Source organism: Acinonyx jubatus, chromosome C1 (genome assembly GCF_027475565.1).
Source record: "Acinonyx jubatus isolate Ajub_Pintada_27869175 chromosome C1, VMU_Ajub_asm_v1.0, whole genome shotgun sequence".
NCBI classification, from domain to species: domain Eukaryota; kingdom Metazoa; phylum Chordata; class Mammalia; order Carnivora; family Felidae; genus Acinonyx; species Acinonyx jubatus.
Window position 1 is genome coordinate 187,711,822 of NC_069381.1, and position 21,989 is coordinate 187,733,810.

Below are 21,989 nucleotides of genomic sequence, written 5' to 3' on the forward strand. Positions count from 1 at the left end.
GGTCCTGTAGCCGTGTCTCCTATTCCTCCATCCTGAGCATGGGAAATGCTCCACACGTACTTGATTCAGGGGCACTAACAAATGGGACTGAACCGCCTTTTAAACTGAGCACGATGACCTGTGCTTAGGTGTCTGCTTTCTTCTTAAAATGCAAATTACTGGAACAGGTAGTAAGGCTGCGCAAAAGTGCGGTGAATGCCTAATCCTCTCCCACTATTACGCCTCAGGTTGTCTCAGCACTAACCCATTACAGTCAGCCTTCTCCAAGCGAGAGGCCTCGGTATCCTCAACTCCACTGAGCTGTAGGGGTCTTTTCTAAGAATACCGCAAACATGGCAATGGAGTGGTGGACCATTGTACTCCGGGTCACTGTTGATGTGCATCTGTCTTGAAGGGCTTTCTCTTTTCAGTGGATTTTTTTTTTTTAACTAAGGATTTAAGTGACAAACGGTTGCCTGAATATAAAGCGTAATTTCTTTCACAAAGAGAAATCGATACTTCTGAATAGTTGCAAGCGGAGAAATAATTAGCATATTATTACTCAGTAATTCTATTTCAACCTCAATTTTGCATTTAGGATTCTAGGACTCTTCATCCGCGGCATTGAAGAAAATAGCAGGTCCAAGCGGGAGGGACTATTTCATGAAAATGAATGTATTGTAAAAATCAACCACGTGGACCTCGTAGACAAAACCTTTGCTCAGTAAGCATTTTTTTTTCCATTGTTTTATTTACTGTGTTGATCCCTGGAGTACTTAAAATCATCACTGAGCTCTTAGTGATCAGAACTGTAGGTAGTAGGTAGAATGTCTGGTCAGTCGCCTTTGAATGACCCCAGGACATCCATTTTCAAATGCATCTTATGTGTGAGCTTCCTTGAAGGCAGCCTGCACATGTCCCTGTCAGCCACAGGAATAGTAAACTGCGGAATACCCCAAGCCTTCCCGCCTGGTTGTCTGGATCATCGATAGATGGGTTTGTTTTGCTTGGGATATGGGTCAGTTAAACTGGTATTTAATGACTCTTTTCACAGACTGTTAGTTCAGCTTATTAATTAACCAGCTTTGTGTCTGCAGTCTTCCTTAAACCTAAACATCTGTGGGAGATTTCAGTGAGGACTCAGTAATAGAAGCAAATGAAAAAAATAAAATAAAATATTCTCCCCCAAGAAGTCATTTTTCTGCATGTGAAAATGTTATGGGAATAGGTTCTCATAGCCAAGAATTAGAGTATGCAGTGCTGATGCCAATTTTTTTAAACGTATGTTGGTGTTGCAGTGGGGTTCCGGAACAAGGGAACAAATACTAATTAATATTCCTTAGTAATGACCACCAGCTTCTCTTGTTTCTGACCAAAACAACTCATTGTCTACATTCTCTGTACCATTCTCTGTCAGTCTTTGTATGTTTGATGGCACCAGGAGTTGGGGGCAGGCGGTATAAGTGGTTGTGGGTAGGAGGGCCTGTGGCCACTGGTTGCTTAAGTGTGGAAAGAAATAAAGAGTGTGGGGAGCCTGGGTGTCTCAGTAGGTTAAGCATCTGACTTCAGCTCAGGTCATGATCTCACTTCAGGTGAGGTCAGGCCCCTCCCACTTTGGGCTCCATGCTATTAGCATGGGATTCTCTCTCTCTCTTTCTGCCCCTCGTGGGAATCTCTCTGTTTCCTTCTCTCTCTGCCCCTCACTCACTCGCACCCTCTCTCAAACAAATAAATAAGTAAACAAATCTTATTCTCGAAAAAAAAAAAAAGAAGACCGAAACGCCTATTTCTTAAAATAATACCATTCTACTTTTTACAAGAACTTGATAGGTATGCAATGTGGAAACGGAGGCTCATGAAAATTCAGTATGAAGGTAGTGTGGAGTAGAAACTGACTCCCAGTGAAGGAACTAACCAGGGGAGTTGGGCTGCCTCTGTGAGATCTTCTCCCCCTCCCCCACCAACAGGGAGAAGTAAGGTTGAAGTGGAGGTTGGTGGGTGGGGGAGGGGCGCTCACATGGCAGTTGGAATTATGAGTAATTATTATTTGGTATGGCTGTTAATGACACAGACCTAAAATAAAGGTAGCTTAAACAAGACGATTAATTTTTTTGCTAAAGACAACCAAGTGCAGAGGCGGCGGTCCAGAGGTGGTACGGCAGTTCCTCAAGCATCAGCAAGAGAGGCGTTTTCCATCTTTCTGCTTTGTCATCCTTACTAAGTGGCTGCTCTCTTTAAGTTGTGTCGTGGTCACCAGAGGGCTGCTGGGGTTCCCCCATCACTTCTGAGTTTCGAGAAAGAGGAGAAGAAAGAATTTTCTGGCTCCCAGCTTTCCTGTAACCCTTTTGGGTAGATCATGTTGGCAAGACAGGCTGGGCAAGGTAGTCAGGGGGCACAAGGAGGCAGAAGGATGAAGGAGACGAAAGGTAGTAGGAAATTTGAGGCAAAACACCCAAGACTAAGACAAAAAAGTAAAAATATACAGGCACTCTATAGGAGCATAGCAGGGAGGGTGCGTATTAGATTGATAATTCGCTATGACATTTGGTACAACCAGTATCATCAATATCTCCAGGAGGAAATGTTTGTGTCAGAATTGAAATTCTGGAACACAACCCATCTCAGGGAAGACCTGTACTTTCGAATAAAGCCCTAAAAGGAAACGAACTGATAATCTGGTCAGTAATACAAAATAATTTTTTTCATCTAAAATTAAAGTTTGCTTTTATATCTACTTTAGTAATTGCCTCTGGGCGGATTTTCAGATTCAGAAATACTCAAAAGTTGTGGGTCCTTGGACGGGTTATTTGATCTCTCTGAGCCTCATTTTCCTCATTTTGCAAAATAAGAGTGAATTATACTTACCGAAGAGGAAATGAGAAGATTAAGAAAGTTGTTAAAAAGATCAAATGAGAGAATTGTCCATGTTAGTGACCCAAGTGTCGCCAGCCCAGTGTCTGGGTACCTCGTGGTCAGGTCCTAAGTGGTAACTAGTACTTAGTTTGCAGCCATCCTGGTAGTAATAGTGACAGTTTCTCCTTTCCCTGTGCTACTGTGCTCTCCTGTTGCCGTGGTTTGGGGTGCATTAGGGGCCACGCTAGAGCGTGGTGTCGTGACATATTTACTCCCTCTCTTTGAAGGGCTCAAGATGTCTTCCGCCAGGCAATGAAGTCCCCAAGCGTCCTCCTCAATGTGCTTCCACCTCAAAACCGTGACCAGTATGAAAAATCAGTCATTGGACCGCTTAACATTTTTGGTGACAATGATGGCATTTTGAGAACAAAAATGCCTCCTCCTGTCCATGGAATATCAGGAATAAAAACAGGAACAGGAACAGGGCGTCCTGAAGAGGATGCATCGACTTCCCTGCAACAAAACAAGAGCCCCCGAGTCCCAAGACTGGGTAGAAAGCCATCCTCTCCCTCACTCTCCCCTCTCATGGGGTTTGGCAGCAAGAAAAATGCAAAGAAAATTAAGATTGACCTAAAGAAAGGTAATTATTACATGATGCTTAATAGCATTCTATTATTGTAACATGTAAAATTGGTTAAGAGAAATGCATTAAGGCTAATTTTGTTCATTCTCCCTTCATTTAATTGTATCGAAGAATAGATTTAAGTAAGTTATCTAAGTTTCTTGAAATTGTACTACTTTCTTATTCTTTCCTTCTGGAGAGTATAGCGTATTTGAAACAAAAGCAAAAATGATAAAGACAGGTTGGCAAATGCAAAGAACCATCGCAAACCTGAGAAAAACGTAACACTAAAGAAGCACTGAAATTCGGTGGAACCCTTTTTGCAGCAAGATGAGTGATTTTTGTAGCACCTTGTAGATAGAGTCTAAAAAGCGCATATATTATTTCTGGTTCTCTAAGATAGTTTTATACCAGCTAAACATTTAGTTCTCAAAAAAGCAAGTATGTGATCATTATAATGGATAATTATTATATATAATTATGTAAGTGAAATTTCGCTAATTCAACATTGCAAACAGTTTCTCAAAACATACTTAATTTCAAAAGCATGTATAACCTTACCTTCATCTTTTCCAACTTTTCTATGCATTTCAAGCCCAGATCAATGAGACTAGGGCATTCATATACATGCATATTTATGCAGTATTATACACATATACACACATAAGCATTCATGCGCTTCTGTGCTTTTGTTTATTTTGTAACCTCCTGATAATCCCTTCCCCCTCTGCGGCCTTCTGCAATCTGATGTGATTCTCAAGACTCAGTTCAAAAGAAACCAAAATCTCAAAGTTTTGTCTGAATTAATACAGAATTTAATGATCACAAGGTAGTTTTAAAATACTCATTAACGTATATCGAAAGAAAATAACATATGCCTTTAATTAGGATATGGTGGTTATTCTGAGAGATCCTCTGGTCAGAATTTTGCCCCCCTTAAGAATTCTGTACTGAGAAGAAACTGTATGGACTAGGAAATACAAATTCTCTAGTGTGCTTAGCAATTAGGCTTTTTATATAAATGCATTGTTTTTTTTTTTTGTACAAATTATCCAGCTATGTCTAAGACATGGGATTGAGTGCTTTGAGGACAGATAAATCAGACACAGAACATAACTTAAGACTCCATCAGAAAGCCTTAAATGCAAAAATAAAGACTATGACATCACAGCTGTACTTTGGGAAGATTAATCTGAATTAATATTATTATTAATATTAATATTACTCGGCAGAATAATATGCCGAAGATGAGATCAAACAGTGAAGTATCAATAAAGGATACATTGCATCTGTCTAAATATAACATGCATGCCTTGTCTGGTGCCTGGATGTAGGAGAAGGGAGACAGAGAGAATTGCAGGTGGCTTGTTCAATGGTGATGCCATTACTAGAAATTAGAGTTTTTAGAAGATGAGTGTATGTGAAAAGCCCAGGATGTGAATTAGAGAAAGGAGGTCATAGAGAAATAGAGAATAGAGAAAGGAGGTGAAGTTTGAAATACAGGTGGAAATATGTGCATGGTCATATGTAAGAAGCTGACACCAGAGAAATTAGGGCCAAAGAGATTTAGGTGTCATCTATAGGGAGATGGTAATTGGAGCAGGAGCTGGCCAAGGCAGAGAATCTAGAAAACAAACTGTACCAGGTAAGAGCCTTGGGAAACATCTATCTTCATGTGGGAAAACCGTGGGTAAGAGAGAGTGACAGACATAATGTGATCAGAGAGGTAGGAAAATAATCAGAAAATAAAGGTATGAAAACCACAGAGGGGGGCATTAATTTCAAGAAAACAACTGAGGAGAGGTGTCAAAGCTAGAGAAAGGGACCGATCAGAATAGGAAAAATTAGTGGATGTGGTCATGGGTAGGTCATTGGTGACGGAAGGCTGAAGAAGAAGTAAGATTGAAGTAAGCATTCTTTAGGGTACAGATATTTGAGCATACCTTCGGATAAAGTGAAAACCACATACTGGAAGAGAGAGATTGGAGATGCAAGAGTGAGGGAGGGGACAATGGGACGCAGCATTCAAGGAATCGAGACCCAGGTGCAGGGAGCTGCAGGGAGGCTAGCTGAGTGAGTGCCTGACGAAACTCATGTCAGATGGCCTTTGGCTTCTTATGGTTTACTGAGAAATCAATCTCCTGGGTTTATGGATAACATGTGGTATTTCTTCTGGTACCTCAATAAACGAAAGTGTTACACATCTGCATTGGGCCCTAAATTCACTTTGAAACCATCATGGCCTGTCAGGAACTATAATCTGTGTTTGCAGCCAGAACAACTGAAGTGTGTTTAAAATATTTCCTGGAATGTAAATATTTACTTACTTGACATTAGTCTAAATTAGGTAGATTTCGCTGTTAAGGTTTCTACTTAAGGTGACCGTGCATTTTCCTGGTCTTACACACTAGGCCCTGAAGGACTGGGTTTCACTGTTGTTACCAGAGACTCTTCCATACATGGGCCTGGTCCCATTTTTGTAAAAAACATTTTACCAAAGGGAGCAGCGATAAAAGATGGCCGCCTGCAATCAGGGGACAGAATTTTGGAGGTAAGAATTGGAACTAATATCTTCAGTAAAGTATCCTGGGTGTTTACATAAATACATTAATATTTATATTTTGAATATAAAAATTGAAAATTATCACTTGTAGACAAGATAAGGACTTTAATTATATTAAAAAAACTGACTTTAAGTCCCCATGGAGTCAGTTATGTAAGGACAAGTAACACAGAGAACTCTTCCTTATTTCGTCCTTCTCATATCTACCTCTTAGGGTTCCTGGGAATTTGAATCATCCAGGAATTCATCATATATGCAATTATGGCTAAGAAGTCTCAGAGTTATAGCCATATTCTGGCAACAGTTTCTTTAAACTTCCCACAGGCGTAGGCCAGCCTGCCTCAGGTTGATCTAGGCTTATAAAGAGGTATTTGAAACACCCCCAAAGCAAGAGAATTCCCCCGTCCCATGTATTTTTGTGTGATAGCATCATCTTCTTAGCAAAATATGTATTGTTAACTTGCCTTTCAAGAAACCATCCTCATTGAAACTGGCCGGTTTTATTTAACATTCTCATGGCATAGAAGCAACACTATACATTTGTATATAGTTCTAGTTATGAAAGAAGATGCACCAAGTAATTAATCCAGCTCCAAATTATAATTTCCAATAATCTATGATGACCCGGAGACTATAATTTTCAAAGATGGAGAACACTAATTGTAACAAAAGACTTTTACTTCCAAAGAAATTTGCTGTGTGATTGTGGTCCATTGTTTGCTTTTTAGCGTTAGGCAGAAAATGGTGCCAGTTAAGCATCTGAAATCTACTTCTTTCCCGTTGTAGGAATCGTTCTCCGCTCTCACTTTGATTTTCCCTTCCTAAGAATGTAACATCCCATGAGAAACTATTAATTACTATCTAAAGGGATCTAGCACTGGGGCGCCTGGGTGGCTCAGTCAGTTAAGCATCTGACTTTGGCTCAGGTCATGATCTCACTGTTTGTGAGTTTGAGTCCCATGTCAGGCTCTGTGCTGACAGCTCAGAGCCTGGAGACGGCTTCAGATTGTGTGTCTTCCTCTCTCTCTTCCCCTTTCCCACTCATGCTCTGCCTCTCTGCCTCTCTCAAAAATAAATAAAACGTTAAAAAATGTTTAAATATGGATCGCCTGGGTGGCTCAGTCGGTTAAGCGGCCAACTTCAGCTCAGGTCACGATCTCACGGTCCATGAGTTCGAGGCCCGCGTCGGGCTCTGGGCTGATGGCTCAGAGCCTGGAGCCTGCTTCCGATTCTGTGTCTCCCTCTCTCTCTGCCCCTCCCCCGTTCATGCTCTGTCTCTCTCTGTCTCAAAAATAAATAAAAAACGTTAAAAAAATTTTTTTTAAAAAAAGTTTAAATATATAGAAACAAAGGGATCTGGCACCTCAGTCATGATGGTCAGTGCGGTATTGGTACTTTGAGCATAGTTGGTTTGGGCTCATGTGTTCAGTTTCATCTGTTCCAAGCTTTATTAATTGTAGGAGCCCATTTGCTACTTACCTGTGGAAACCATCTAGGGTAGAAGGAGACGAAAAGTGTTGTGATCTGTTCATACGATGGCATCCATTAGGTAAATGGCAGAGATGTCACTGGACGAACTCAAGAAGAGCTCGTGGCCATGCTGAGGAGCACCAAGCAGGGAGAAACAGCATCGCTGGTCATCGCCCGTCAAGAAGGAGCTTTTCTTCCCCGAGAGCTGGTAATGTTCAGGTCACAGTCTCACTGAATCTTCGGTGCAGAGTTTACTATACCCAGTGAATTCATAATAGCTGAGAGATGAGTTCTAAGTCACAGGTTTCATCTGTAACAAAAATTGAATCACACTAAGTATTTTGTCCCATTTGGGGGTATCATAGCTTTATGATGTTAATGCGGTGAGTTGGATAAATGCCAACAGTGCTTCCGGGGTACCAATTCAAACACCCTTTTAAGGAAGCAATTTAACATTATTCAACAAAATAAAATACCCTTTGCGTGCTCTATGTTTGCTTTATGCAAAACGCAGTCAGCAAAAATGGTCATGCCCTACCTTAATGCAGTTTGCAGTCTAAAAGGAAAGAAATATAACCAAGTATTCAAAATGATGATGGTTATGAAAAAGAATTGCAAGGTCCTGTAGTAACAGGTACAAGAGAATCTAGTCTTGAGGGCTGGGAAATGTATCCTGAGGAAGAGAATTTCAAAAGTCTTGTTAAAAATGTATATCCTTTGACCTACTAACTGCACTTCTAGTAATCTGTCCTAAACTGATCATCAAAGAAAGATGTGGAAAAAATTCATGTACATGGATTTGTTTTCTAAAGCCCTGTTTATTGTAGTGATATATTGGGTGCTGTACAACCAGAGGTATTAGTTAGATAAATAACTAGGTAGCTCTTCAGTGAAATATAATACTTAAAATGGTCTCTGTGGAGAGCTGATAATAACATGAGAAAATGCTCATAGTGCATTAAGTTAAAAAGTAGGTATAGATGATATATATAGTCATTAAAAAAAATTGGGGTGCCTGGGTGGCTCAGTCGGTTAAGCATCTGACTTCGGCTCAGCTTACGATCTCACAATATGTGAGTTCGAGCCCCACGTCGGGCTCTGTGCTGACAGCTTAGAGCCTGGACCCTGCTTCGGATTCTGTGTCTCCCTCTCTCTCTGCCCCTCCCCTGCTCATGTTCTGCCTCTCTCAAAAATAAACATTAAAAAAAAAATTTTTAATGATATCTATAGCATGATCAAATCACATTAAAATATCTTCAAAAGAACCCCCCCCAAATGGCAGGAAATGCACCCAGAATGTTGGGATTATGAGAGATTTTAATTTTCTCATTTTTAAAATAGTGAACACGTATTATTTTATTATTGATGTATGTATTTAAGAAGACTATAGAAAATTCTAAGGACTTTTATGACTAATAATAAAAAGGAATAGATGTGATAAAAGGACTTTTAATTACCCCTTTTTTTTAAATTTCTTTTGAATCTATATAAGAAATGACAAAGGTACATATAGGTAATATGATAGGTTCCCAGAGTTACATCATCAGAACCAGTGAGGGTTAGTTGAGAAAACTGACTATAGTTAGCCTGCAAAAAGGAAAATTTAGGGCATATTTTGATTGCTATAAAATAGGTAAAGAGTTAATTGTATGGATTAATGTTTCTCCAGGTAGTTTATATCCATTAATATACTTACATATTAGACGATCAATTTACTAAGTACATGCTCTGCACTAAGTTGGAGGTTCTGGGGATGCAAAAATAATTAAGACTCATTTCCCGCCCCTCCTTGAGCTGGTACCAAAACAAATATTTGGAAGTGATAATATTACAAGTTACAGTACTTTCTAACTGTTGGAGCTGTCCAAGAAGAAAATAGGCAACTTAGAATATTGAAACAGAGACTGCCTTACCATTTGTCAGAGATGCTCTAGAAAAAATTCTCCCATTGGTAACATGGTAAGACTAGATAAGCTCTAAGATATCTACTCTAAGCCTGATATTCTGTTATCTATGTTTATATTCATGTTTGAATATACAGCCTTCCTGAATCGCCTCTCTCATATATTAATGCTCCTTAGTACTGACCAAAGGACCCCCTTCTCTCCACATTTCTGGTCCTTCCTTCTCTTTCACATCATCTTGTCCATTTTTGCCCTTGCCCTATTGAATGCTCTAGGTAGATCTGCAGTAAAACAGGGAAGGGAAGAAGTTTAGGTGGTTTAAGCCATAAAGACTATATTCCCCACCTCTTTTCCTCCACTTGACTCCTCCATTCCCAGCCATTTTGGAAGGCAGAATCATGAATTTCAGTCTCACTTCCTCACTGAAGCTTCTTATTCTTCCTAAAAAGAAATGCTGCAGAAACTTGGAGTCCGAATATTTTTTTTTCTAAAATGCAGATGGATTTTTCTTTCAATCCCTTACTTACGTAAAGACTTTGGTCTTTCTCTCCAAGAGCCACAGTGAGAAGAAATAATTAGAAAGAGGCAGCGTGTATATATAACAGGAAGCCCTTTCACTTCTTGTCCAATTCTTTGGTTGCTTGAGATACAACTTTTAGGAAGCTTTGCTGGGACTATGTACCTGTTTCAGGGATAAGAACAAGGAAAGAAGTTTTGACTGGGTATTCTCCTCAACTATGGTCCTGGAATGAGTAAAACCCTGCATAGAAAGAGAAGCATTCCAGCCAGCAAAAGAACCTAGTAACAGAGCTCCCGCTAAGAACTCAAACTCTCATGAGACCCTAGTTTCTCCTCTAATAGTTTCTTATACCCCGTTCCTATCTATGTCTTCTAGAATTCCTAACTCCACAGCTAATTTCTTCTTCCTAGAAGCTTTCTGCCTGCCCCAGGTAAGGGGGAGAGGGATGCTGACCTTACCCCAGTTTGAAACTCTGAATGTATTCTCAATCAAACACAACTACATCTGGAAGTTAATAAATGTAACAATAGAATTTTCAGAGTAAAGGGAGCCCAAAGAATCTGTATGTCTGACTCTAACTTTGTACATGAAGAAACACAGGTCCAGTTTGGTTAAGTAACCTATTGATGGTCCCTTATTGTTAAGGGGAACCAGAGGCCTGGGTTTCTTAAAGCTTAGTATTGTCTCTGGAGTTCAACTCTGCAAGCTCACCGTCATACAATGTTTCTTTGTGGTTTAGAGCAGCTCACAAAATGATTCTTAAGGCTCAGTTTCCTCATCTATACCATAAGATTGTTGTGAATATTAGAAGAGATCATCCATGCAAAGCTCTTGGCATAGTTTCCGGCCAATTGTAAGTTCTCAATATATGTCAGCTGCAATTATTCTAGTACCTTGCCACCTCTATAGAATCAAATACAATAAAAATGTAATACTATATTTTAGATACATTATGGGTAAAAGAAATTTATTCAGGCTTGCCTGGGACTAACCACTGTTTTGAACAGAGATTTTTTATTATTGTTTGAAAATACATACTGGTATCCAAAATACTGAATTACCAAAAAAAAATTTTTTTTGTTTGAAACTGAATTGGTAAGTCAGGCAGCTTGTATATATTAGTTCACTCTCATTTAATAGAATTTAGTGAAATTTGATTTCTGTCCCCAAAAGTGACATCATAGGCCAAGCCCACCAGGGAGCATATTACATCAATTGTGCAACTGTGAGATTATGAGTACAAATAAATTATTCTTTTTCTTTTTTTTGTTTTTTTTTTTTAGTGTTATACCAAATTTGGCGGGCCTGTGGTTAGCATTCATTCTCCTAGAATTCTCTGGCAAACAGTCTAGACGCTTTAAAAACTATTCGACTTGTGATTATCTAAATATGTGGAATATGCTTTGTAGCCACAGCAAAGCACCGCATTCTTGAAGATTATAAGCACCGAAGTAGTGTGGACCCAGAATCTTCGTTCTAGAGAAATATGGAATAGTACTCTGTCCGCCCCACATGCCTTCCTTGGGTGCTAAGTAGCAAGAATCCTACGGGAAGTTTAAAGAGAGGTCATGTGTGGCGTGCACGGTACTATTTCAACGCGAGCTGCTTCCTAGTGTGACACACACTGCACTCTTTGAAAGAGCAAACTGAAGAACAGTGTGCTATGTGATGCGTTTTTGTGTTTTTCTTTAAAAAAACTGAAGGTGTTATCACTTTGGTCTCTCCTCCCTTATCATGATTGATGCACACACTTGACTCTCCATTGAAAATCTGGCAGGATGAGGGAAGGACAGTACTTCCTGCTTTTGTCTTCTTCTATCTCCTTTGAAGAAAACAAACCATGTTTATTGTTTTCCTGCTCTGAGAAACCGTCCTGTTCCTTTTCTTAAGCCTTGCTGTTTCATGAGCTCTCAACCCCTTTAACAGCACTGCTCTGCCTGTTTTCTGTTATCTTAGCTTCTTGTAAAGTCTTAACACTTACAGCCAAGGGAGCATGTGGTCAGCAGTTACACAGGAAGTCCCAAGATAGGATGGTCTCTCGGATGTGACCCTCTGTCATTCCAGAGGCCTGAGCGCCCACTTCCTGGCCATTTCTCCTGACCTGCCACATGAGAACTGTGCTGAATTCTTTCATTTGCGGGTCCATGTCCTTCCTCCTGAAGGCAGGACAACTGGTTGGGATCACAAATTTAGAAGCACATGTAGCCAGCCTTCATGCCATCAGTGGCAGGCTGGGTTCAAAATCAGGTGAGAGGAATTCATGTACTAGCCTCACAACTATTTAGCTCTTTCTAGTATCTTTACCAAAAGAACTGTGTGTTTCAAAGGTAATCCTTCCAGAATCCCAGGCTCGAAGAGCCTTTGATGTCTTCACCCCCTGACTGGGTGAGAGTTTATTAAAGAGGTGTTCACATAAGGAACGTTTTTGCAAAAGGGACTTTGAGATTAGCGTTGGTAATAGAATCCGAAGGTGAAACTGCGCTGTCTGCAGTGAAACAAAACTGCGCTACGGAACCAGGGCTTTGTTGGCTGTGTTCTGAAACAGACATGCTCTGCCAGTTCTTTTCTATCCCTGATAACCAAAATTCTTGTTTTCTTATGCCAAGTGTCCGTTTAGGAAAGATCATGACAAACGAAAGGTTTTTCTATTGATTCGTTGCCTGTAGTTTTTGAGAGTTTCAGAGAGACAGACAGAGAAGGAGAGAGAGTGTGTGTTATTTGTCATGTAAGTGCATAGACACGCACACGCATGTGTGTGTCGTCTTTCCTTTATTGGGGAGGAAAAAAAAAAACATTGTGCCATTTCTTTGTTAACCTCTTTAACGTTTCATGTTCTGACCTGCTGCCTTATCTTTAAATTATCCCGAAAATCACAGCAACCCCTGGTGGGTAAAACGAGCTGAGAAAATTTCAAATGTATTTATAATTTCTACCTGCCAAGCTTGCCTGCTATTAAATGCTGGCTTCTGCAAGTGGAATGAACTCTATTTCAAGCAAGCAAGTTCCTCCTGCCTGGCATGATCGAGATTCAAAAGTTAGCAATGTTGGTCATGTGGATTTGACCTTCACTTAGGAATATTGCTTTCGCTGAGGAAAAAAAAAAAGATACACATGTGTGTGGCCACTCCCCTAATAGTTGCTGAGCTCAGTGTATTCCTACACTACCATATTTACTCATCCCTGCGACTACCTTTGCAAATGACATGGGGCTCCGACTCCTTTGACTGTTTTTTATCTTCTTACGAAGTGAAAACTTCATACCTTCAAATGCCAAGTTATTTAATATCATAAATCATGCCAGAATTTTTGTTTGAAATCTTAGAGGAACCTCATTTAACTGATATATTATTTTATTCCCTTTGGCTATTAGATTCAAATGATTCCATGCTTAATTAACCAAGGTACTTAAGGAAGAATGAATATTATAGCAGCTATTTGTGGATACGTAGCAGAAATTGAAGGATGATTTCAGAATGATTTGTCTACCTAAACCAAAGTGCAGGAGTTATGTTTTGGAATTTAGATAATTATGCAGAAAACAAAACACAGCTATATTTTATGGGTTCTCCAGATAACACAGTTCTCGAGACTTAAGATGGAGTCCTTGCTGAAATAGAGCCTCCGTTTCTGCTTCTCTCTTCAATAATTTTTCCCCTCCTTATTGCAATTCCATTCAGTCAGTATTCAGTTAATCCTAGTCATGTTTCTGCAACGTGAACTCCAGAGATTAATAAGATGCATTCATGTCCTCAAGGAGCTTCTACCTATAAAGAAAAAAAGAGTTATGAGTTGATCAAATTATGCAATTAAGTGCTATGGGATTAAGGTTGGGGGGCTGAGAAAACCCTTTAAGAATAGTACAGTATTTGAGAAAGGTCTTAATTGAGTAGGATTTCAAATGCAGGGCTTACAGGGTGAAGAAAACAGCACTTTCAAATACTCTGAGATTAGAAAACATAAAATACATCAAGGAGATAGTAGGCAGCCCAACTTGACAGCTTACTGAGCAAGGTCTAACATGAGAAATTGTGTTGTTTGGAATAAATTGGAAGGGGTGAAAAGACTGTAGGGTACCTACTAAGAGCTCTTTGTATTTGGCTTTAATGTAATCGTTTGGAGCCTGGGATCTGGGATCAGTTGGTGGGGTTGAATCCTCACTTGGCTGAATGGTCTTGATTAAATTATTTCCCTGAGCCCCCATTCCTCATCCCTAATGCTGGGATCAGAGTAATGCCTACCTGAGAGACTGTTAGCATTAAATGTGTAAAGTGTTTAGAATAGGGCACATAGAATGTGAATCCCTGCTTTGCAATCTTACTCAACGCCTCTGTGCCTCAATTTCCTCATTTGTCAAATGAGGATAATAACAACACCTACCTTATAGGGTTGTTGTGAGAATTAGCTGAGAATACATGCTAATATGTGGTGAGTGTCAAATTACATTATCTTCTGTTGTTATTTCCTGTGCCTAGTGCACACTATATGCTCAGTAAATATTTGTTGATTGAATAAATGAAAGCTACACATTATTAAAGCAGATGGTGTAGAAGGTTGGAAAAGGTATTGCTAAAGGTGCTGTGGCTCCTACTCTATGTCTGTCTAATCTGTCTCTAATGCATTGTCTTCCTGATACAATTATTTTAGACCAAATAAAAATAATATGCAACGATTTCCTTAAATTTCAGGTCACTAGCAATATCTAGTTACAGCTGCACCAAGACAGCAAGTATAGGGATAGTATTGATAGAATATAAATGACAATTTAGAGAGTTTAAATGATCATGAATACATTTGCATAATCTAGTACAGTTTACTTATAAAGACATACACAAACAATAAGTATTATTGCCTAATATTTAAAATATTAGATATTTTTTAAATATTGAAACTATTTAAAAATATTTTCAGTTGAAGTGGTTCTCAAAGTGTGGTCTCAGATCAGCAGGATAGCATTACCTCGGAATTTCTTACATGCGCAAATTCTCAGATGCCTTTCAGACCTGAGGAATCAGAAACTCTAAGGTTGGAGCTAAAGGTATAGTTTAGGGAGCTTGACTGGCCCAGTTGATAGAGCATGTGACTCTTGATCTCAGGGTTGTGAGTTCAAGCCCCACATTGGGTGTGGAGCCTACTTAAAATTTAAAAAATTAAAAAAAGATAAAGATTTATTTTGACAAGCCCTCCAGATAGTGCTGATGCTTACTCAAGTTTGAGAATCATTGGAACAGTGGTTTTGTTATAAGGAACATAAAGGCCTATAGGATAACTTAATAGCTATAACTGACTAGCTGTCATGACCAAATTTTCAACTTTATGTTTCCATTCTGCAAACAATTTTTTTGCTCTAAGAAAAATAATTCTGTGAAAATTTTAAGACCAATTGAGTTGTGTCTGTTTGGTCATGTGCCCCTCATTTTGGCAAAAGGCCAGTGCTGAGCACAATCCAGTTACTCAACTCAATTACACCTGATTCATTTAGGCAAACTCAATTGTACTTGACTTTTTCAGGCCCAACTCGATTGTGCTTTTAAATTTCCACACTCAATTTGATTGTGCTCAAAATTTGTTACGTGCCACCTTGTAACTTGTAGATTTAGACACATACCAAAGAGAGGTACTTCTAGGGCAGTTTAGAAGATTGGGTTATTGGTCTTTGTTTGCAGTTACACCTCTGTCCCTTCTCTATCTCCAGGATGGATGCTAATAGGGTAAGGTATGCTCCATTGGCTCCTTACATGGACCATATTCTACCACCCCCCATCCTGCTATGCTTGAACTCATGGCAAAGATTTCAGAGCACTTAAGAAAGTGATCCTCGTTTACTGTCACAAAGCAACTATGTTTAGCTGTTCCAATCTATCTTAAAAATGGGGAAAATGAGGCACAGAGACATTGCCCCTACCAAAATTTACACTGTTTGTCAAAGTCAAAACTTTTAAGATTTCTACCTCATTGAACTGTGCATCACACCTTCTGTCGGTTAATGCTGTGTACTAAGTGATTAGGTCCTTAATGTTTGCCAATTTTTTTAATGTGTTCAGTAGCCCACAAGGCTGAGGGAATTGTAGTCTTTCGCTACTCCCTGGGAGGTACTTATACCTGAAAGAATTTTACTGAACCCTTGGCAGCAAAATCTAGTCTTGATAAAACTGATGATGATAAAAGCTCTGTTTCAGCATTACTAGAACGCATGGAGGCGGTGCGGCCATTTTGCCTGGTTGTATGGCCTCCACGTGTCAGAATGAAAACATTTAATGACTTTTATCACAAGACTGGTTTTGTTGGAGATTGGAAGGTAGTGAAAGAAGAAGAGTCCTATGCTGAAAAGAAGCTCGTGACACTTCGAAAGACTGGGGCCTAATTGCATTCTCCTGCAGTGTTAAGGATGAAGAGCCATGAGATTCGGCTATACTCTCATGGCACAAAACATATGTCTTATGAGTGACCACTGTGGCCATGATTAGGCTTCTGGAGTTTAGAAAAAAAAAGAAGAGTTTTCTAAACATAAATGTTTAAACAGCTCAGAAGCATTAATATTGTAACCAGCCACAGATTATATCCTTCTTATTATCCAGTTAGCCAAATGTTTCCAATAATTCATGCCAGCTGTTGATATGGAGCAGCTGGATAAGAAGGTGGTTACAAAACTCGGGGGATGACCTTGATTTGCTTAATTACCTCTATGCCTGTGATCAGTACGTTTTTAAGGTACATTTGGTGTAAGATAAGGAAATGCATTCATTTTGTAAAGGATATTTAAAGATTAAGGAAAAGAAAGTACAGCCTTAATTGATCGTGGTTAACTTTTCCAGCTGTTATCAAAGTAAATACCGAACATGTGAAACTGCCACTATAGTCCATTTCGTTTTGAAAGTGTATTTGGAGGTTTGAACATGTTTTCATCTGCCTGTTTTTCAGGAAAATGTGTGATCTTTATCATTAAAGAAAGAATATCAGCTTAAGATTGCTACTTCTCCCCTCCCCCCTTCCTAAGGGGGCTGATAAAACAGAGATAGACACTTAAATCACAATCTGTTGCCACTTACCTCTTCCCATGCCCCGTCCCCAAAGATTCTCTGGGCGATGACTTTTAAATATGTTCTCATTATTTTTAATGAGTGTGCAGAACATATGACGCATAATGCACGAATAGATAGGTGCCCTTTTACTGAACTTGTCAGATATAATAAAATGTTGAAGAAGTTAAGATGCATTTTTTCTTTAAGATATTATAATTATTTAAATTAAGATGCCTAAGTACAAATCACATACTGTTAGGTTCCTGTTGCTGCCTAAATGAAGCCCCACAACAGCCCCAATGCTGTCTCTAAAAAGAATGTTTAATCACAAACATTAAAAAGACAAAAGGACATTTAATATTGTTATGTCTCTTTAAGTTTACCCTTCTTTAAATCTGCCCCGATGACAGGATATTCAATTATAAACGAGTTCAATTATGTTTCCTGGCCACTTATTGAGTTATATGAAGGACTTTTATCACCTAGTCTTTCCGTAATTAATTCTTTACATTTCTTAGAGACTTAGAACCGCGGAAGGATTGTTTAACAGCTGGAAATGTTGTAATTTTTTTACATTTCCTCATTCTCTACTTTTCCTTCCTCTCTTCTTTCTTCTAACCTATCATGCTGCCTTTTGGAAGCAAATAACACTCAATGTGGTATCTCTCTATTACAGAATATATTTAATTTTTTTAAGTTTATTTATTTATTTTTAGAGACAGAGAGAGAGACTGGCAGGCAAGGGTAGAGAGAGAAAGGAGAGAGAGAGAATCCCAAGCAGGCTCCACATTGCCAACACAGTACTCGATGCAGGGCTTGAGCTCAAGAACCACAAGATCATGACTTGAGCTGAAACCAAGAGTCAGATGTTTAACCAACTGAGCCACCCAGGTGCCCCTATTACAGGATGTATCTATTTCTATGTTACATTTCTACATTTAAATGCCAGGTGGTGATGAAGATGGAAGTAATACTAGTAGAATGGAGAAAAATATCCCCAAAAGCAATAAAGCCTTCCCTTGATAGTCGTTATTGCATGTATATTGGAGTCTCTGGCTTCTGGTTTATGGAACTGTTGGCTTTAGCACCCTGCGGGGAAGTTACAGACTTTCAGCTTAACTTGAAAGGGCTCACCTTCTCCCTCCTCTCCTTCCCAGAAGCTACATATTTCATCCATAGACCCTTGACTTCCCACTGGAGGGGAAAAACACACAGAAACAAACAAGCATAAAAACTAAAAATGGCAAAACACAAAAACACCCAACCAAAATATCTTACCCATTACTTGCTGGCACTCCATCTCCCTGAGGCCAAATGTTTCTCTTCTACGATACTCATAAAGAGATCTGTGTTCAGAAGAGTTGTCTTCTCGGACGTCTGTTTCCCTCCATTTCTGGGTCCATATTGATGATAAAAGGACTCAGTTGTTCAACAAATACTGAACACCTACTATTCCTAGTTTAGCTGATCAAATATTTATTAAACGTGTATTGGTGCTGTGTCACACTGGGTATTTTAAAATATGCTAAGATGCGATCCGTGAACTCCAAGAACTTATAGACAATGCTGAGTGTCATTAAAGAAACAAGAATATGGCATACTGCCTTTCATCTCTGGGGCAGGCTAATGGCAGGAAAATAGTTGCACACATTTTTTTTTCCTTTGGTTGTGCAAATTTAAGGAATAAGCCAAGAGGTTAATAGTGAACCAGAAGTTATATAAAAGGAAGAAACCAAGAAGGACTTTAAAATTATTTTAAAAATTCATTTATGAGATGGGATTCTGTTTGGGCCAGGGATTGATTCAAAGAAACAAGGATAGTAGAAAGGCCAGGGATATGAAGGAACGTGAGCCAATAGCAGGAAGGAAAACTGAAGAAAAGGAAGGAGTAGAGGAAAGGAACATTTTGCCTATAGTGATAATATTGTTGGCTACTTATGCTATCCTGTGAGCAAAATTTGCATGTCTATAACAAGACTATTTCTAGGGATAATATAGAAATCTATCAGATTTCAGATCTATTTCATGCCCTCTTTTATAAAATCTGTGTTCGTAAGTTCTCTGCTTATAAGTGCTGCATTTGGATTTATTCCTGCAGCTTGGATTCAACTGGAGCATCTTCTGTGGGAAGATTCAAGATGGTCTCCTCTACATGGCTGTCCATTGGTTCTGGCTGTTGGGTGGGGCACCTTAGTTCTAGTTAGTGTCTTCTCATCCTCCAGAAAGCTAGTCCAGCTTACTTACATGGCATTCTTGGGACAGTAAAAACAAAGATGCAGGGGCTATGACTAGCCTTGCAGCTTGCAGAGTATCACTTGTGCCTCATCCTCTTTGTCAAAGCAAGTCACAAAGCCCATTAGGATTCGGAGGTTGGGTGGTTAGAATCCATGCTTGGCTGGAAAGAACAGCAAAGTCACACTTCAAGGAGGCATAACTCACTGGCCCAAAATTGTTCTAGTCTCTCACATTAAGTTAGGAAAGCTGAAGAGAACACTGTTCTATAGCAGAAAGAATATTCTTTGGGGATGTAAGATTCACATTATTGACCTAGGACTGCTGCTCTAGATGTTCAAGTTTAGAAAAAGTCATTTAACTGCTCAGGTCTTATCTTTCTGAATTCCATTCACAAAGAAATTCTTGAGTTCTTTCTTGATGTAAATACAGTGTGAGAGAAGCAAAAGTGGATAAGGTGTGCCCCTTTCCCTACTTTGTTGCTCAACTTTTTTTAGCCATGACACTCTTGCTAAATATAAACTCTTGTCCCCCTTCCTGTTACTTTTCTCCCTAGGTGAGAAAGAAGCTTTTTCCTTCCTCTTCCCATCCCATGTAGATTTCCTTTCTACAGTAGACACCCACAACCTGGACTGGGGACTTGGAAATAAGAGTTGGATTATGGAGATAGTGATAAACTAATAAATGCTAAAATTATCAAAATTTAAAAATCGACAGTAAACAGGAAAATTTCCTTATCTACAATACAAGGAGATTGAACTAATTGGTCTCTTAGACCTCTTCTTACTGCAAAATACTACTCTCTGAATTTCTACGCATCAAATTTTGGCATGACTCTCAATACAGATAGTGCCTTGAATTATGAATGATCTCTCTATATATGAATGGGCCACAGGAGTCTGCCTCTCAGCGTTTGTTTGTTCTACAGTTCAGAATGCCTTGGGAGCATTTGACCTAAAGAGTGACTTCTCTTAAGTAAATGTAGAATAACATATTGCCAGCAGATATCTCCCTCATGGCCACCTTTTCGACCTTCTGCCACTATGGTGCTTGTTGCTATAGTAGTTAATACACAAAGATGTAGTACTTCCTCCAATCTACTCCTGATGGCCACCATTGCTGTGGATACCATGAAAGCCTTCACTCTTGTAGTTGGCTCAAAAGGAGATGTGTTCCTTCTTTCCAAACATGAAAATTTAGGTGTATTTTCCCATAAGACATTTTTAAATACAGCTTATCTAATAGAATATGAATTATCATGTAGTGTTATGTTTTGGCGATACTGTGGAGTGAGTGAACCCTGTTGGCTAATTGAAACCTAGGCACAATTTACCAGTATTCCTTTTGACAGAGAGAAACATAAAGTTCAAGTTGTAAGAAGCAAGTTTACAAACTTAAATACAAACTTAAAAATCTAAATACAACCTTAAAAAATAGAGCCAGTTTTTTTAAATAAAAATGGCCTTGTCTGTACCTACAGTCATAGTCTATTTAAAGCTTATTTCCATTACACATAAAGAGAAGTGAATGAATTAGAACCACTGTTCAGTAAGGTTTTGACCATCCTTAATTTAGCAAAAAATCTCAGGGTTCTGAATTCTTCAATTTGAAAAATAGGTCTCTGTCAACACTAGCAACTTGTTGACGACTTGGCAGATATTTTCAGTGTAATTATTAACGCAAGCCACCTCAATTCCTCTTTGGTACTAGGCAGGTTGTAAATAAATTATATAAATAAATATTAATACAATTATGAACTTGATAATTTTATGTGCTATGTAGGCATGCAAGGAAATTAAAGATGAAGGCTGCTGAACTTGTTCATGTCAGAGGATATATATATATATAAAACAGTGACTTATTCCGCATATCATGAAGAGATAGAAGTATACTAGATCGAGCCTTGTCTTCAGCTACATTACTGAGTACGTCGTAAAAATATATATATGTGATGTTTCACGGTGGTTAAGTTAGTGACACGTCACTATAATTTGTGTGCTTCCAAAATAGAAACCAAATCACGTGGGTCCTGACTGGAAAGAAAGTAAAGGCAAATAGCTACTAACAGGCTAGTGGCTTACTTTTCTAAAAGCCCAGCCTTCGCTGTCAGATAGTAGTTCAGAGGTTCCTCTTTAACCTGTAGGGTTTCTTACAGAAAAAAATAACAATAGCATGTAAATGTCTCACTTCCTTCACAACCCTTTGAAAATGTAACCCGAGGATTGCGTTGCCTCTCACCCCTCAGCTCTCAGTAGCTCTCAAGGGAGTTGGCATGTCTTATCAGACTGGAGCAGCGAGGCAAGGGCAGCCAGCACATTGAGAGGCCAGGGCAGCGTGATGGTCAAGGCCATTGGGCAGGTAGTGAAAGGCCTCTTGCTGTGTTAAACAAATGTGGTTTCCTTCCTGACTTCCGCAGGAGCTAATTTTGTTTTTCACTTCTCTTCTGGCATAAGAACAATAAGGACTCATAAGTCCATTCTGCCTGTGAGGAGATGTGCATTAGATTATCATAAATCCACAGATAAAAAGTACAGTGGTCAATGAGACCAGGCATTCCTGGATGAAATAAAAGGTTTAATTGAAAGTACTGTCCCAGGGGAAACATGATTGAGCATGATATTGAGTAGACATTAATTACCTCAGACCAGAGAGTGAGGAAAGTAAAAGGGAGACCAATCCATTTAAAGTTTCCAAATCTGTTTTTCTTTAAGAGAATGGGGGCGGGGGGGGGGGGGGGAAGGATTATTCTAATAGAATGCTAGGAGGGAAAAAGTGAACTTTTGCTCATACCCAATGTTCTTAGAACAGTATTAACATTTTTTAGGAA

At 39.1% G+C, this 21,989-nt stretch overlaps 1 protein-coding gene across 9 annotated transcripts in view; it reads left to right on the forward strand.

The window, feature by feature from the left end:
- Nucleotides 1-21,989, forward strand: part of PARD3B (par-3 family cell polarity regulator beta) — a 997,127-nt gene that overhangs the window by 547,613 nt on the left and 427,525 nt on the right. For all 9 annotated transcript variants that reach the window (XM_053215665.1, XM_015074145.3, XM_053215667.1 and 6 more), the window contains 4 exons: nt 578-703; nt 3,120-3,472; nt 5,866-6,005; nt 7,567-7,695. In XM_053215665.1, coding sequence (XP_053071640.1) covers nt 578-703; nt 3,120-3,472; nt 5,866-6,005; nt 7,567-7,695 — 748 coding nt within the window. The remainder of the gene's footprint in view (nt 1-577; nt 704-3,119; nt 3,473-5,865; nt 6,006-7,566; nt 7,696-21,989) is intronic.